At 41.4% G+C, this 16,412-nt stretch overlaps 1 protein-coding gene across 2 annotated transcripts in view; it reads right to left on the bottom strand.

The window, feature by feature from the left end:
* COL18A1 (collagen type XVIII alpha 1 chain) overlaps window positions 1-16,412 on the bottom strand; it is a 250,975-nt gene that overhangs the window by 34,285 nt on the left and 200,278 nt on the right. For both annotated transcript variants that reach the window (XM_073577508.1, XM_073577507.1), the window contains 17 exons: window positions 13,642-13,728; window positions 12,344-12,397; window positions 10,270-10,428; window positions 9,664-9,717; window positions 9,276-9,320; window positions 7,272-7,412; window positions 6,843-6,899; window positions 4,323-4,352; window positions 4,131-4,193; window positions 3,905-3,940; window positions 3,372-3,446; window positions 2,546-2,575; window positions 1,902-1,922; window positions 1,760-1,822; window positions 427-501; window positions 152-196; window positions 28-72 (listed from right to left, as the gene is read on the bottom strand). In XM_073577508.1, coding sequence (XP_073433609.1) covers window positions 28-72; window positions 152-196; window positions 427-501; window positions 1,760-1,822; window positions 1,902-1,922; window positions 2,546-2,575; window positions 3,372-3,446; window positions 3,905-3,940; window positions 4,131-4,193; window positions 4,323-4,352; window positions 6,843-6,899; window positions 7,272-7,412; window positions 9,276-9,320; window positions 9,664-9,717; window positions 10,270-10,428; window positions 12,344-12,397; window positions 13,642-13,728 — 1,080 coding nt within the window. The remainder of the gene's footprint in view (window positions 1-27; window positions 73-151; window positions 197-426; window positions 502-1,759; window positions 1,823-1,901; window positions 1,923-2,545; window positions 2,576-3,371; window positions 3,447-3,904; window positions 3,941-4,130; window positions 4,194-4,322; window positions 4,353-6,842; window positions 6,900-7,271; window positions 7,413-9,275; window positions 9,321-9,663; window positions 9,718-10,269; window positions 10,429-12,343; window positions 12,398-13,641; window positions 13,729-16,412) is intronic.

Genomic DNA, 16,412 nt, shown 5'->3' with positions numbered 1-16,412 from the left:
AAAGTGTAACAGATGTAGTAAACTTACAGGCCTTCCTGGGAATCCAATTTCACCTTTCGGTGCTGGTGGGCCCTAGAACAACACAGTGAAATATTAGCACCATATTATTATTGCACCAAAATGCAGATTTTCATCTTGGCCTCATACTTACTGCAGGTCCCATAGGTCCTTGAGGGCCTCTAGGTCCAATGTCTCCCTAAAAAACATTTTATAAATTATTTTCTCTGCACCAGTCTTGTATTAGAATCAAAAGTCAACTCAAATCTCATGGATAAGAAGCAGAAGAGCTTGGTGGGTCCAGCAGTGAGAGTGGGCCTAGAGTAGATGGGACATACTAAGTTTCTCTATGGGGCCCTATGATATTTGTGTAAAATATCAGGAAGAGTCCAGATTTTTACATCTCGCCTACCTGTGCCATGTTCTTACCTTCTCTCCTCTGTAAGCTCCAGTAATTAGTGTGCCATCAGGCCCCAGCATCATTCCAGGCTCTCCCTTCTCCCCCTAGACATGAGACCACAGTCCATTATGTAACATGTGCAATAAACAATAGACTAGGGTAAAGGCAATACCTGTGATGTTTATTGCATTCAATGGGTTGTAGAGAATTACCAAAAATATTGTTTTCTTTTTTTTCCTTCCAAAAACAGTGCTACAGCTGTCCCCATGTTGCATGTGATGTTACAGTTCAGACCTGTTGACTTTGATAAAGCTGAACAGAAATATCAGACATAACCCATTTATGGTTGGGCAAGCTTTGTGGTGTATTTTTTTATGCTCACCCCATTTCAATACAAATGGATGCCAACTAAAAATCTTGGTTGTTCTATAATCGGTATGAGCCACTACCATGGGAGCAGCCTACTGTCATTTCTTCAGCTTTATGTGTTTGTTATTACCTTAATTTTACTGACCCAATAAAAGCAACATGGTGAAAAGCATACATTCATAATAACAAGAATAATATCAATTGATGTGGGGGGGGTGTCCATTTCCCTCTATAATTACTTTTTAAAGGAGTTGTCTGGCCACTAAATAGGTCATCAGCATGAAAAAAATTGTTGGGTGGGCCAACACCCAATCTATGGTGGCTGGATGTAAACTCATTGACCGGACCTACAATACACAGCTCGATTCAAAGTGCAGTGTCCGCTGCCATGTCCTGCAGAACAGCTTCATTCAGGAGAATAAGAGTTCTGAAATTCTCGGAAGGGGGCCACTACACAGTGAATGGAGGTGCGCATTGCAACTCCATACCATGTTTACATTAAGCCACCCCCAGAACAGCTGATTGATGGGGTTGCAGAGTGTCAGACCCCCACTGATTGGATATTGATGTCCTATTCTAAGGATACTGATACCCCTTTAGTCAGTAATTATATGTAATCCAAAAGGATTCCAAAGAAAAAAAGTCCACGGAAAGCTATGTTGACAAAATAATATAACTTGACACTGGCGGACACAATAGCAAGTGCAGACGAGCGGTGCGGCTCCAACACAAACGTATGGGATTTATTTATTTTTTTTTTTTTTTAATTACCCCAACTTGATCCCATTCAGAAAAACTTTTTAGAATAAAGGAAAATCTTGTTAAAAGGTTTCAGACCCCTAATGTTCACCAAGATGGACCCTGAAAATGTTATACCATACCTGAGACGGTGGAGCATAATGAGTCTCCAATTTTTCTTGAGGATGGCACGATTGCACGCCAACATCCTTAGAACAATGCAGCAATTTTTCTGCAGATTTTGAGTACTCTCACCTTAACACCAGGCAGTCCTGGGTAACCCTGATCTCCTTGATCACCTTTGAATCCTCTGGATCCCTGAAACATGAAATATATACTGTAGTCAAGGGCGGAAAAATGGGCGCAATATTAAAAACTAACATGATGTTCAACTTACTTGTTGCCCAAAGTCTCTTCCCTGTAAATATATGGATAAAATAATTTTGTCATAAACATTTTTGTTCTTCACTTCATCACACAACTATCAGTATTTCCTAATTAGCCCCTATCCTGTAGTAGTTCTTCCCTTATGCAGTGACCATAAACCTCTGTACGCACAGAGTTTTCTGAGGAGTTTGTTTTTTTTATAGCAGATCCTCTTCAAAAACTGCTTAAAAACTCTTCAAAGTCATTTCGATGGCAAATCTGCTATTATTGTTCATTTGAGCTTTTTTTTTCTTTTTAAAAAAATGCCTGGTGACGTAAAAAAAACACCTGGCACTTCGAATTGTAAGAAGGGAATGAAGACAATGTCTCCAATCGGGCAATTAAAATCCTAATTTTTCAGGAGAAAACAACTTTTCCAAAGGTCTTCAAAACTGCTTTAGTAAAAGCAAAACTCCTACAAAAACTCTGTGAACATACCCAAATGACCCAACTAAGGACTTTCATATTCTACATGATACAACATTTAGTTTAAGGCTACTGACTGATGTGATATTCTCAAATTTGGTTTCACATCTCATAGTGAAGCTCCTACATGTGAGAAGTACTGGTGTAGAGTCTGGATATGATCCAGATAGGGGATAATGTTCTTCTTACCTCTCCTCCACTCACTCCTCCAACTATTTCCTGAAAAAAAAAAAAAAAAAATAATCACATTATGATATCAGTTGTCATCCAATTGTAAAAATTAGTGATGAGCAAATCTGCAGAAATCTAAATTCATCCAGGAAATTAGTTCTGCATTTAATTTATTCAATGTATGATGTTATGCTGGGGGGTCCCTCAACATAATGTGAGGTGAAAAAAAATTGATGCTTGCCTTTCTCTGGCCCTTACCTTGTCCACCTAGCTCCCAGTTTGATTGTTTCGGCCCAGTCTTCATTCATAGGCCGCCAGACTTCTTGATGTCACAGGTCCCACTAGGTCTTGAGGCGTTGTAACCTTGGTCTTGAGGCGTTGTAACCTTGCAGCTCAACATACATCATGGCATTGGCCAAGATGTCATGTTGACATGAGGACTAGTGGGCGGCAGAGGCCCCGAAAACCCAACGGGGCTGTGACATAAAGAACACTGGAGGCCTGTGAATAAAGAGAGGACACTTAAACCAAGCAGAGAGCTGCGTGGACAAGGTGAGGACAAGAGAGAGGGGAGCATTATTTTTTAAAATTTTTTTCACCCCCTTCCTGGCCTTTTTAAATTTAGCAAAATGATGGTAGACCGACACAATTTTGCTGGATTCGCACAATTCGAATCATAAATTAGACAGAATTATTTAGTTTTTTTTAAATCTTCATTGTGAAATTCGAGGAGATTTTGATTTCTCTCAAAGCGATTAGCTCATCTCTATTAAAAATGCACATACAGGCATCGGGTTGGTGAACAAATATACAGGAGTACAGTGTAAAAACCAAACCTGCCTACCCGGCCATCACTTGATCTGTAAATTATTTGGCCAGGTGGTCCTGGAAGTCCAATTCCATCACGTCCAGGTTGCCCCTGAAAACAGAATTCATTGTTACAGTCACATCGAGGATATGGAATATACATTGTATTTGGTGATATTACTACTAATTAGTGCAGTATAATATTGTATAATTCTGCGTCGGTCTTAAAGTGGTATTACAGTCAGAAACTGATATCCTCCATCTAGAGGGAAATTGAGACATCCATGAAACAAGGCCTGTGTACGGACAGTGATGCACGGACTGGAGCCGGGTTTCCGACCTGAACTCAACATCCTCATGTATGACTCTGAGGTTGTCAAGTTTGGGTCAGGAGACCTGTGGTCTATATGTGCATCTGCCTTAAAAAACAGAGAACTAATATTTTTTTGTTGGAACATCCCTTTAAAACATTAGAGGACACCTGATGGTTTAGCTGTTACTTTTGGTTGAATTTCCCCAATTTGATAATTTGGAAACATTTCTCAGCTCATACTCATCATCCACACTTACTTGTTCTCCTTTATCCCCCTTGTCTCCTCTAGGACCCTGGGGTATAAGAGAGTTATTGTTAGTTGTACATTTTCTCTGGCGAGTTGCTTTTAAATACAGAAAATCAAGAAATGATAATTAAAAATATATAAATAAAAGAAAACAAAAATATATAAATTGGGTGTCCCAAGAAAAACACAAAGACTTCAAATGTATGAATGCAAAAAAGTAGAGGCCCTGTGCTTACCTCGAGACCCGGGAATCCATCTACTCCAGGTCTGCCATCCAGACCTGGAGTTCCACGATCTCCCTAAGATTAAAAAAACAGAAAAAAAAAAACACAAAAGGGAAGCAAAGGCTTTATTTTTGTTATCTAATGTGTATATGTATTAAATTAAGGGACAATATTGCATAATGTATGAACAGGATAAATTATTACCTTTAATCCTGGTCTTCCTCCTACTTGTCCCTGTTATCAAAAAAAGATCATAGAATCATAGAATTGTAGAGTTGGAAGGGACCTCCTGGGTTATCTGGTCCAACCCCCTGCTCAAAGCAGGATTCGCTAAATCATCCCAGTCAGATGTCTGTCCAGCCTCTGTTTGAAGACTTCCATTGAAGGAGAACTCACCACCTCTCGTGGCAGCCTGTTCCACTCATTGATCACTCTAACTGTCAAAAAGTTTTTTCTAATATCTAATCTGTGTCTCCTCCCAATCAGTTTCATCCCATTGCTTCTAGTCTTTCCTTGTGCAAATGAGAATAAAGATGATCCTTCTACAACGTGACAGCCCTTTAGATATTTGTAGACAGCTATTAAGTCTCCTCTCAGTCTTCTCTTTTACAAACTAAACATTCCCAAATCCTGCAACCTTTCCTCATAAGACAGGGTTTGCAGACCGGTCACCATTCTGGTCGCTCTTTTCTGAACTTGCTCCAGTTTGTTGATGTCTTTTTTAAAATGTGGTGCCCAAAACTGGACACAGTATTCCAGATGAGGTCTGACCAAGGAGGAGTAGAGGGCAATAATGACTTCACGTGATCTAGACTGTATGCTTCTGTTAATACATCCTAGAATTGCATTTGCCTTTTTTGCTGCTGCATCACACTGTTGACTCATATTCAGTCTGTGATCTATTAGTATACCCAAGTCTTTTTCACATGTGCTGTCACTTAGCCCTATTCCTCCCATACTGTATATGCTTTTTTCATTTTTACTGCCCAGATGTAGTACTTTGCATTTTTCCCTGTTAAAAACCATTCTGTTAGTTGCTGCCCACTTCTCCAGTTTATTTATATCTTTCTGAATCCTCTCTCTCTCTTCTCTAGTATTAGCTATCCCTCCTAGCTTTGTGTCATCAGCACACCGATGATGTCAAATACATTTTACAAGCACCAAGAAAACAGTCTAATTCCTGGCACTCGGCATGAGAGGGTCTCACGTCATGGCGGTCATAAAATGCCTATATTGATACGTGCTGTCCTAACAATAAGGCTTGATTCACAAATCCAACTTTCATAGTCTGGACCAGTCCAAACTCAACAACTTTATAAGGTGCAGAGTTTGGATTAGGAGACCCATGGTTGGTCCAGACTTAGTGCTGCAAACTCGGGCGGAAAAAGGTTGGAGTGTGAAACCAGCCTGATGCGGACTTTCAGCTTCACCCAATCTCTCTGAATTAGGGTTTCATTTCATAGGGTTCAGTTCAGGGGTGCCAGAAGACAGCAAAAGTTTTCATGACAGCAAAAAAATAAGTCTGCAAATTACTGCCTTAAATCTGAGAGCAACATAATGTAAACACTGAAACCCAGATTCCAGCAACGTGCCACTTGCCGTTGTTTCAATAAAATTATTGTTTTATCAGCAGAGGAAAAATAAAAGAAATGCTCCCTGTATAATACCGCTAACCAGTAGATGAGGATGAACTGGAGGGTTGGTTGCTCTCCTGGGCAGGATGTGTCCGGCACAACTCAGTGGAAAAGTAAATTTGGTTTGAGTGTAGGGTGGCTGCTGCTGCGGCAGCTAAATGCACACCCGGTGGGTGGAGGACATATTTAGTGAAGGGAAGGAGAGGGGCACTACCGCTGCTGAAAGTCACTCCTGGCGGTGAGGATAAAAAAAAAAAAATATTATTTTTTTTTTTTTTTTTATCCTTAATGCCTGGAATTACTTTTAGCAGTGGCAAGACCTGGGATCCACTGCCCCTCTCCTTCCCTTCACTTTTTATAAGCAGGAGATTATCACTAGAGGACTAGTTGTCTAGTGCCATGTAGTCCACCATGAGCTCTGTATAACTCCACCCCTGCCACTGATTGTCAGCTTTCTGCATACAGTGTGCATAGGCAGTAAGCTGCCAATCAGTGGTGTGGGCATGGTTACACAGAGCTCAGCATTCAGAGAACTGCTAGATCTGCAGCAGAAAAAAACAGTGATTGTATCATAACTACAGCAAAGTCCAGTAAGTGACACATCAGTGGAATCATGGTTTCTGCCTCTACATCATGCTGCTCTCAGAAAACATACACGAAAACCTAATAACAGATTCCCTTTAAAGGGGTATTCCCAATTTTGACACTCATGGCAAATCTAGTTTATCATCATCATGACTACTATACAAGTGAATGAAACCCTCCATTTAGTCTATTCATTCCAGAGAGGCGAGGAAATGACAGGGATCAGTGGACATAGAAAGAGAGCAAAGTGACCCATTTCATAATTACATAGTCATATAGGCTTGATCCAGTTATAGGATTTCTATAAGAAAATATAATTGTAGCATATTTATAAATATGCAAAGTATGTGAAAGCAAGAAGAGCCCTGTCCTGCAACACCGGCAGTTCACACCGACGATACATTTATTCATTTTTCCCAGTATTTCTCAACCTTACTAGAATTTCTAATGAACTGACACAATCCTGCAGTAAACGCACCAACAACTATATCGCTTATATTATTACCTGCGAACCTCGAGCTCCGTGACCACCATAACCAAACCCAGAACCTTCCATGTCGTCCTAGAATACAAACCAAATGTATTACGGTACTTAATAAGCCATTTCTGAACTTTAAATCAAATTAAATAATGTCACATGCCATCATTATTCAGCTTTTATTCCTACATAAAGGGAATCCCTGCAAATATACAGCCATTAATAGAATCCAGCATGGACTCACAGTGACTTGGTGCTGACTCTTTTTTAACGTGTTCGTCATTGAGTCATTGCCATATTATTAGTTTAGTTATTGACTAACAAACAAGAACATGCCACCTGAAGGCCCCAACTCTTAGTTTTGTACAATTGTAGACTTTTTATTCTTTATAAAGTATTTTTATTCCTGTGATAGGGCTATTATCAGTCATATTATTCATGGCTAATGTTACTTACAAATCCAACAGCGAATCCAGGCCCAGCTGGACCAGGAGGCCCTGGGGGTCCGGGTAATCCACGTGGTCCAATTGGCCCAGGAAGTCCTGCCAAGCCGATTTCTCCAGGTGATCCTGGGATTCCAGCTTCCCCAGCATTTCCCTTTAGAAAGGCAAATGGAAAGTGAAAAGTTGTCAAGCACAGGTACAGCTAAGATGCACGCGCTAGTATTGACTCAATGACTTCGTATATGAGGTTATTTTGTGATCATTAAGACCACAAACCCAAATCCTGACAACCAGGCACAGGAAGCTGACACTTAACTGGTTGTCATATGACACTTGGAATTGTGTTTCTCCAAGGGTTACATATAGGACAAAATACTACAAGGGTGGCTTCCCATCGATCAGACTTTCTTCGTGCTCTTCCAGTTCATTAGTTCCCTTTTGCAGGGATTCTTTGGGTCATTTTCTCACTTTGTTTTGCTGGCGTTTATTGGGATATTGAATGTAACCAACACTGTTCCCATTAAAAGTGTCACTAGGACCATTTCCTCGAATCTGATTTTTAAAAAGTAACCACATTTCCAGTAAATCTAATGCGTTTTTGACCCTTTTGCAGCACAACACAAAGTGTGAAGATGGTATAAATTGTTTTTTTCCATCCTAAAAAATGATGGCATATCACGAACATATACCATCACTTTATAATCGGTAATAATGGTCACTACCGATTATAAAGTGGTGGTATATCACAAGGCAAGGAGTGGTAGGACCTATGGCTTCATGTCCTACCACGGGATCCAGCTGTGTCACCTTCAGGTTTATGCAGGTATAGTTCAAAGTGGATCTCGCCCAGAGATCAGTGGCACCTATCCAGGCACCCAGGGCTTGTGTACCGCCCAAATCTTTGGTGATGCCGCTGCTACTTTTTTCTGTTGAAATATTGCACTCCCGAGAATTTCGAGCCTAAAGCTAAAGGTCACTCCTCGCAGCAACACTGCCCGTCTGTGCCGGGAACTGCATGAATGAGGCTGTGCTACATTTTCCTATATATTGAGGGCACATATCGCTTTCATTCTTTGTATATGTGGGAATGACTCTATTTTATAATATGGGAAGGCCAATTTAGAAATCAGACTTAACTAATTTTCCTTGTAAAACTTCCATCCAGATTACTAACTTTTTTGTGCATTTGATGTGCAATATGATTTATGAGACTGTTAAGCATTGATAACACATCTGTAAAGTGTATCTTTTTATTACTCTCTTCTCTTCTAGTCTTTTTACCCTTTTATAATCTACTATTCTAGTTGCACAGTTCACACAACAGAAATCGCTAAATCAAACACAGCAATGTACAGCACAGCAGTTCATGAAACACCCAAACACTACAGAACAATGTCTATCCATTATATATCTGCCACAGGAAACCATTAAAGAGGACCACTCCACTCTTCCTCCCAGGTCTGATTTTGTAATAACTAAATATTACAACTTTGGATTAACAAATTCCATTATTCTTCATGGGAATGTATGAAAACCAGGTGTTACCATTCCCCCTTTGCCATAATGTGTACCCAATCTCACTTTCAACACCGATTGGACAGCGTCAGTGTGTTCGGGTACATTTTACGGACAACGGGAATACTGATTCCCAATGTATCCCTACATTCCCAGGAGGAGCGGACAGGTCCTCGGTAACTCATTACGGGGGCAGTCCTACAAAATGGTACACACAAGGGTCAATCTCCTCTGCATGCTGGGTCAATGTCTGAACCAATGTCTTACGCCGCATGCTGGTAGAGCCAAACACAGATCCATACAACGCATGCTGGGAGCTGGTCACCCATTACCTGGATTACTGGCTTTAGGGAGAAACGAGACAGAATCTCCCTCAAGTATAAGGGGATTGGGGACAAGGTGCTCTGTGAGACATTGGAAATAATTCCCAGAAAATACAAAAAAAATTGTTAAAAAGGACAGACTATTGTTACTAAAATATAAACATAAGTGATCAACTTACTTTTGGTCCAGGAGCTCCGGGAAGCCCAATTTCACCATCTAAACCCTGGATTGGCGCAAAAGAAGCACAAAATGAATGAATGATGCAAATACAATCATAATTCTTAGCGAGGTTTCTATGGGGCAGGTCATAAGTATGGGTGGACACATGGTTTATCCCTAGGAAAGTGAATGCTTTACTAAAGAAACCATAAAATCTGAGTTTGTGCTCTAGAGTTTAGAGACCGTTTAAAGTAAGATCATTTCCATTGTGAACATAGTCATTAATGATTATATTTTTTCCCAGCATTGCTTTTTCATCCTTGTATCATTTTCCCTCCTCATTTCCAAACTGGTGTTTTAGTGTAATAATCATATAAATCTAGCTTGCCAAGATATTACAAACCTACCCTCTCGCCAGAAAGTCCTGGAGTCCCTGGGGTTCCATCTCTTCCTGGGGGTCCCTAAGTCATGAAAAAAAAAAAGAAATAAAATATTAAAACATGTGGGTACTACATTTTGGCTGTACATCAGATTTGAGATAAAAAAAAAAAATCTAATTTGTGGTCTTGAACGCAGATGTTACGCAATCTAGGTGCGTATTATCGAAACGAACGATATTCAACCTCATGGATTATCATTGCCTTATGTAAGGACTTTTACAATTGCTACTATAGTGGATCATGGGCTGGTGGATAACTGGACATTACATGAAATCCTGCCAATGAGATGAGGCAACTACTGCAGCTTTAAGGTCTTCTCCCCGTGAAAGAACATACATTTGTCCTATCAATCCATGATCATGTATTGCAAGGTTCCGCCTATTGCTTGTATCCATCCAGCTGACATTCTCATAGAAAAAAATAGCTAAGGAAAGGGTAATAATAGGCTGTTCTGTCACAAGAATGATGGCAAAAACTACTATGTAAACCTCTTCCAATTATGAGCTTCAATGCTTATTTCTTCTAATATGATGAGCTAAATACAAATAATACATTATGCATCGAAAACATTACCGGAGGACCAGGAAAACCAGGCTTTCCATCTTGTCCCGGGCTGCCAGGTAGGCCAGGAGGACCAGGGATTCCGGTGGTGTTCATTCCAAACGTTCCTGGCACTCCTGGCAATCCAGGTACACCAGGAGGACCAGGTGGGCCAGGGAGACCAGGTCGGCCCTGCAAAAAGAACAGGAAGGCACAAGTGAGGCATGGCTGAAAGTCAAAATTATAGCTATGGAAGTTTACGACTTGGCAATTAATTCCATGATCAACTGTTGTTCTTTTGAGGTTTACGAGTTTCATTCTTTGACATGTAACAGTCTCATAGCAGAAGTAAAAACCCTCGTTAACATCAGTGTTAGGACAGGTGTAGATGAACGTTTTATCGGTCCGAGTTCGATCCAACAAAACATCAGATCTCACTCGGACCAATATTAGCCTATGTCCAATTTTTTTTCCCTCAAACAGTCTGTTGGAGGAAAAATCACTGCATGCCTGAGTTTTAGCTGATATCCTTATCACACTTGGTCATGCAAGTCAATGAGTCCATGGGAATCATCAGACTACACTAGGTTGACATCTGAGTACAGTCAGACATGGATGGAAAAATTGAGGCCCTTTCTGGGGCAATTCTATATATTTTACACACATTTTTGACAGTCTCAAGTGTCTTCCCCTTGACAAAGCTAATACGTGAAACGTGCATTTGGGGCAGTGTGATGGGCTCATCTTTTCCTCCCTTAAAATGGGCAAGAAACATTTTTTTTTACATTAAACTGCATATTTCACCTTAAGGTCATGGTCATTGGGCTATTATAACGGAATGTCTTCCTTATATGCACCGTCTTGTAAGGTGTTTTGCTGAGTGTTTCATTCAGTGCTTGGATTTTGAGGGTCTCCCCATTATTTCCTCCTTCTTAGATGAGTATGTGATGGTAACATTTTTAATATTTATCAATAAACTATATTTTAGTTTCATTGGTGGACTTTGGCTACTCCGTTGGTTTGTTCTTCTTTTGTGGTCATTATTTAAGGAGTATTCCACCCTGGGACTACATAGGGTCCTTTAAAATGATATAAGGGAGGATTCAGTACCTCTGTCCCCAACCTGGACACATAATGTGCACTTTATGAATATTGTTATATTGATATCTTTTTGACACATGTAGTTTTCCCACGTTTGTGATGCAACACAGACAATCCTGGAACAGTAAAGCAATTTCATAGCCAATATAATCTCCTGTGTGTTACATTTGTGGTTGGCTAATGGCTACATTTAATTTTCTTATTGCAGGATTGCAAATAACTATGATATTCCCAGACAGATTATAATTTAAGAGGAATATTGAACCACAAACTGGAGAAGTGTTTGACCTAAAGATGAGATGTATGATTGCTGGTATCTAAAAAAAAAATGCACTGGCATGGTTCCTGAGTCAAGCACTTGTGTAAATGCTATCCTTGGCTTCTTTCCCTCTCTCTGCTTCTGAACTATGGCTTGTAGCATGGTAATTTTTGCATGGCTTCCTAAAAAGGTGATATCCCAAATCTTTACTATGAGATGATTTTTTTTTCAGTTTCTAGAGCTTATCGTGAACATCCTAAGCTTGGTCTAAAAATTATCACGAATTTCAAGTCCAAACCTGGTCTAAGTAAAGATCTAGACCAATTGTCTCCAACCTCTGGCTTTCCATGGTTCAGCCCCTCCATACATACTAGATAGACACTGCTGTTGGCCGAGAGATGACTCCCCCCATACACAGGAGCGAGGGTCCTTACAAATTAGACTGTCAGCCAGTCCCACGGATATCGGCGGGTTTGGCTGACACCAGTGTAATTTGCATGGAGGCCTCTAGATTAGGAGCAGCATTGTTCCCAGGGATGCAATTAGTTTGGGTCATTAGAGATTTGATTCCATAATGAAGATATAAAGACGTGTCCATATTGTACACGTGTGAAAAACTTATACTCATACTTATTAATAGTAATTAGATTTTAAGACAATATCCTTTTATTATTTACACTTCCAAGCGCTAAATATTTTCCGCATCCAATGCTAGATGTACAGGGATTTAATACACAAAAGACTTACTCTGACGTTCTCTGTATCCCCACCATATCCAGAACCTTCCATGTCAATAAAGGTCTAAAAATAAAGTGAAAATGTGAGTAAATTCAAACAATAAAAAACATTCCAGAACGTCTGACAATGTTACGTGTACGGGGGTTTGTCAGGCAGGAATCATAATGACTGGACAATGACTGGATTATATTAATCCCGGAGATAAGCAGCACTAGCGCCTGGCGACTGCTGATCTCTCTGAAATCTCATGCTCTTTCAGCTGAGCACGGTAATGAGTGGGTCTAGGGTCCTGTTCACATTAGCTGATTTGCAGCACTAAATAACTATGGATCAGATACTTCTTTGATGAATGGCTGGAATATACAAATGAACCCAGCTTCAAATATGCTCTGAATGATGTGTAATGGAGCATCCATTGTTCTCGGCAGCACAGGTCCTGCTCACAGAGGATGACGAGCTGCCGACTGTCTTCATACTATACAGTCCCGTTAATGAGCTGCATAGTTGAGAACCAGGTCCTCACTGTAATAGGAGCCAAAATGACTACTGTGCTGTTTAGTCAATAGATACTACCAAAGCTTCATAGTCACGGGGACCACTCCTCTTTTATCAGTGATTATTATGTATACATGCAGATACATGGCGCCGGGGAGGAGTTACCTCTGGTCTTCGATCACTGCTATGAACCAAGCTTCACAAATAATTTTTAAGCAGTTTGGGCTCATACAGCAGCAGACCACTATCTTTGTTTTTAACATTTTGACCAATTTCAACACGTTACTTGCTATACTTTATTGTAAAAACGTAGAAAGTTACATTTCCCTTTAGACTTTATTTTTTTATTTCTACTAATAATGTTGACTTTTAAACACTTTGTTAATCCTATCCTGACAGATCTACCATTCTTGCTTCAGGTCACAAGATGGTGGGCCCCCTCTCTCAGCGCTATGCCCGATCACATGTACAATCCATGTGCTGTACATTGTGCTATAACATTGCTATAGACTAGCATGTAGTAGATGTCACTTCTAATGACAAGTACATCAGGGGGAGGCCAACGCTATACGGTATGTGATCAGATAAGATGCCGAAGTGGAGACCCACAGAGAGCATTACAGATCTGAGCACATATAATTAGTAAGGTATATTACAAAAATACATGACATTTAAAACAATATAATCACTGCCTCAGTGTTTTAGAGAAGATGCAATGGGTCATATAATTTTTCCCCAGCCACCTATCATCCCTGATTTTGTACCCAAATGTTTGATAACTTTACGGTTTGATTAAAAAAAAAAAATCTTACCAGTTTATCCATTTTAGAAGATAGTCCAGGTGGGCCTGGAGGTCCTGGTGGTCCTGGAGGACCTCTGACACCAACTCCTGGCTCACCCTAAAAAAGAAGACAATCATACTCGCAGAGAGAAATGTCAATCCTTATTTTTTTTCACTCATTGAATAAATCTGTTATCTAATTCTTCATTTTCATATTTCATAAACTTACAGTTGTAAATTTGTGTTGACTTATAATAGTTTAGGTACGCTTTAAGGGATGTCCGCTGAAAATAACATATCTCTGGAACATCAGAATGAGGAATGTTTCTCCCCATTACAGAATGGAGCGGCAGGTCTGATGCACCAGTGCTGCTCTATTCATTCTCTATGGGGCTGAAAAAGATGACTGCAGAATTCGGAGTCACAGAGAAAAGAAATGGCGTTGTGGTCGCACACGACCACTCCATTCTAATGGGGTAAAAGTGCCTATCGGTGCGCATCGGTCAAAACCGCCCCGATCTCTAAGTTGTCACCTATCCTTTAGATAGGTGATAACTGCTGATCGTCAAATAACACTGTGTTACCAAGGTTTTGTCCCTCAGACAATTTTGAGTGTTCCTGATAGATTTTTTCATGCTGATTTCAGAAAAGACTTCAGATTTTTCCTATCACGTAAGGTTTTTAAGAAATGATACGAAACATAATATTCTTTTATAATTCTAAAACACCAAGGTTACTTACCGGTAGCCGTTTTTTCCGGAGCCTGTGACGGCACACGAGAGAGGGGATCCGCCCAGCCAGGACAGGAACCCTACTGAAGATAAAAGGGGCAGTACCTCTCCCTCGCTTCAGTTGGTTTACAGAGCATGAGAGGTCAACCGGGTTAGTACACATGTGAAACTATCACCACATTATATCTTACTAAGAAAAAGCACCCAAACTATAGTGCACACCAAAGGAGTGATAAGGGGGGAATATACAGGTGCCGTCATGGGCTCCGGAAAAACCGGCTACCGCTAAGTAACCTTGGTGTTTTCCCATCTCCCATGGCGGCACACATGAGAGACTTTTGCAGAATAAGACACCCTGGGGTGGGACCACCGCTTGCAGCGCCCTTCTACCAAAGGTTAGGTCAGTAGAGATAGATAGATCAAGTCGGTAGTGCTTAAGAAAAGGTCGAAGGTTAGGACCAAGTAGCGGCTTTACAAATCTGCTCAAATCGATGCCACGGCTCTGGTGGGCGAGCCTTGATGCCTTCTGGAACCGGAGCGCCACTTGCAGAGTAGGATAACATAATGGCCTCCCTGATCCATCTGGCAATGTTACTCTTGTAACATGTGAGTAGTTTTGGTGACAGTTCATGTAATGGTTCAAAGGGATCTTTGGTTAAAGCCTCTAAGACGAGATTCAAGTCCCAGGGAGTTATCTTTGGGATAATGACTGGCCTCGATCTGCCACAGGACTTTATAAACCGGGACAGCCACCTATTGGCCGCTAGGCCGCAGCCATACAGGGCCCCCAGAGCCGAGACCTGGACCCCGAGGGTGCCAGTGGCCAACCCGAGTTGCAGCCCCGACTTAAGGAACTCTAGGATAGGTCCCACTGGAGCTACCTCCCCCAAAGGCTCCCCCAGGAACTTTTTCCACGTTCTACCATAGATTTGGGATGTTATAGGTTTCCTACTTTTCAACAGGGTGGAGACTTACCCTGGTGTCAATCCCTGGCGACTCAGTAGTGCCCTCTCAAAATCCAGGCTGCCAGATGGAAGCCCCCCACCTGAGAGTGGACTACCGGTCCCTGGGAGAATAGGTCTGGAACCTCTGGTAAGAGCCATGGATCCGTCACTGACATGAGTTCCAGAAGGGAGAACCAAGGTCTCCTTGGCCAAAACAGAGCTATAAGAATTATTCTTGCTCGATCCTCCCTGATTTTCCGGACTACTATGGGGATCTTTATACAGGGGGGAACGTATAGGCCAGGGAGAACTTCTAGGGTATTTGTAGGGCATCTACTGCGAAGGGATTTTCTTTTGAATTCAGTGAGCAGAACTTCCTGACCCCGCTGTTGTGTGAGGTGGCGAACAGGTCTATTTCTGGTTTGCCCCAAGCCTGAAGTATTTGTTGGAAAACTTGGGGGTTTAGGGACTATTCCCCCTGTCTTAGGTGTGCGACTCAGGAATTCTGCTTGTGTATTTTTGACACCCCTTATATGCAGTGCCGTGATGGACAACAGATGTCCAGCTAACTGGAAAAGTAGATTTGGTATTTCCATGAGGCCCCGAGGTCTTTCCCCTCCCCCGGTGGTTTGATGTAAGCTACTACTGCACGATTGCCCGTCATGACTCGGGTGTGGCGGCCCCGAAGCAAGGGGAGAAAAAGTTTCACGGCTTTCTCTACTGCCCATAGTTCTTTTACATTTGAACCGTGATCCTTTTCTAGCGAGGACCAGGTTCCCTGTATCGAGTGGGATCTCAGGTGTGCTCCCCACCATGTGGCACTTGCGTCGGTTGTAATGAAGTCCTCGACTGGTTTCTGCTACGGGACACCGGCTGTTAGATGCTCTTCTACAGTCCGCCAGAGTAGGGAGTTTCTTACCTCCATGGTGGGACATAGTTCGCCCTCTAAACGCCCTTTCAATTGTTTCTGTGCTGACAGAACTTCCCACTGCAGTTGTCTTAAGTGGTACTGTGCCCACGCTACCGCGGGTATGCATGATGTCAACAAGCATAAAAGGGACATTGCGTTCCTCAATGTCATGGCTGGACTTTGTATTGCTGTGCAAACTAGGCCCCTTATTCTGGTC

The sequence above is a fragment of the Dendrobates tinctorius genome, unplaced genomic scaffold, assembly GCF_039654945.1.
Source record: "Dendrobates tinctorius isolate UK_male_01 unplaced genomic scaffold, ASM3965494v1 ptg000056l, whole genome shotgun sequence".
In the NCBI taxonomy this organism is placed as follows: domain Eukaryota; kingdom Metazoa; phylum Chordata; class Amphibia; order Anura; family Dendrobatidae; genus Dendrobates; species Dendrobates tinctorius.
This window is presented reverse-complemented; position numbering and strand designations above follow the sequence as displayed.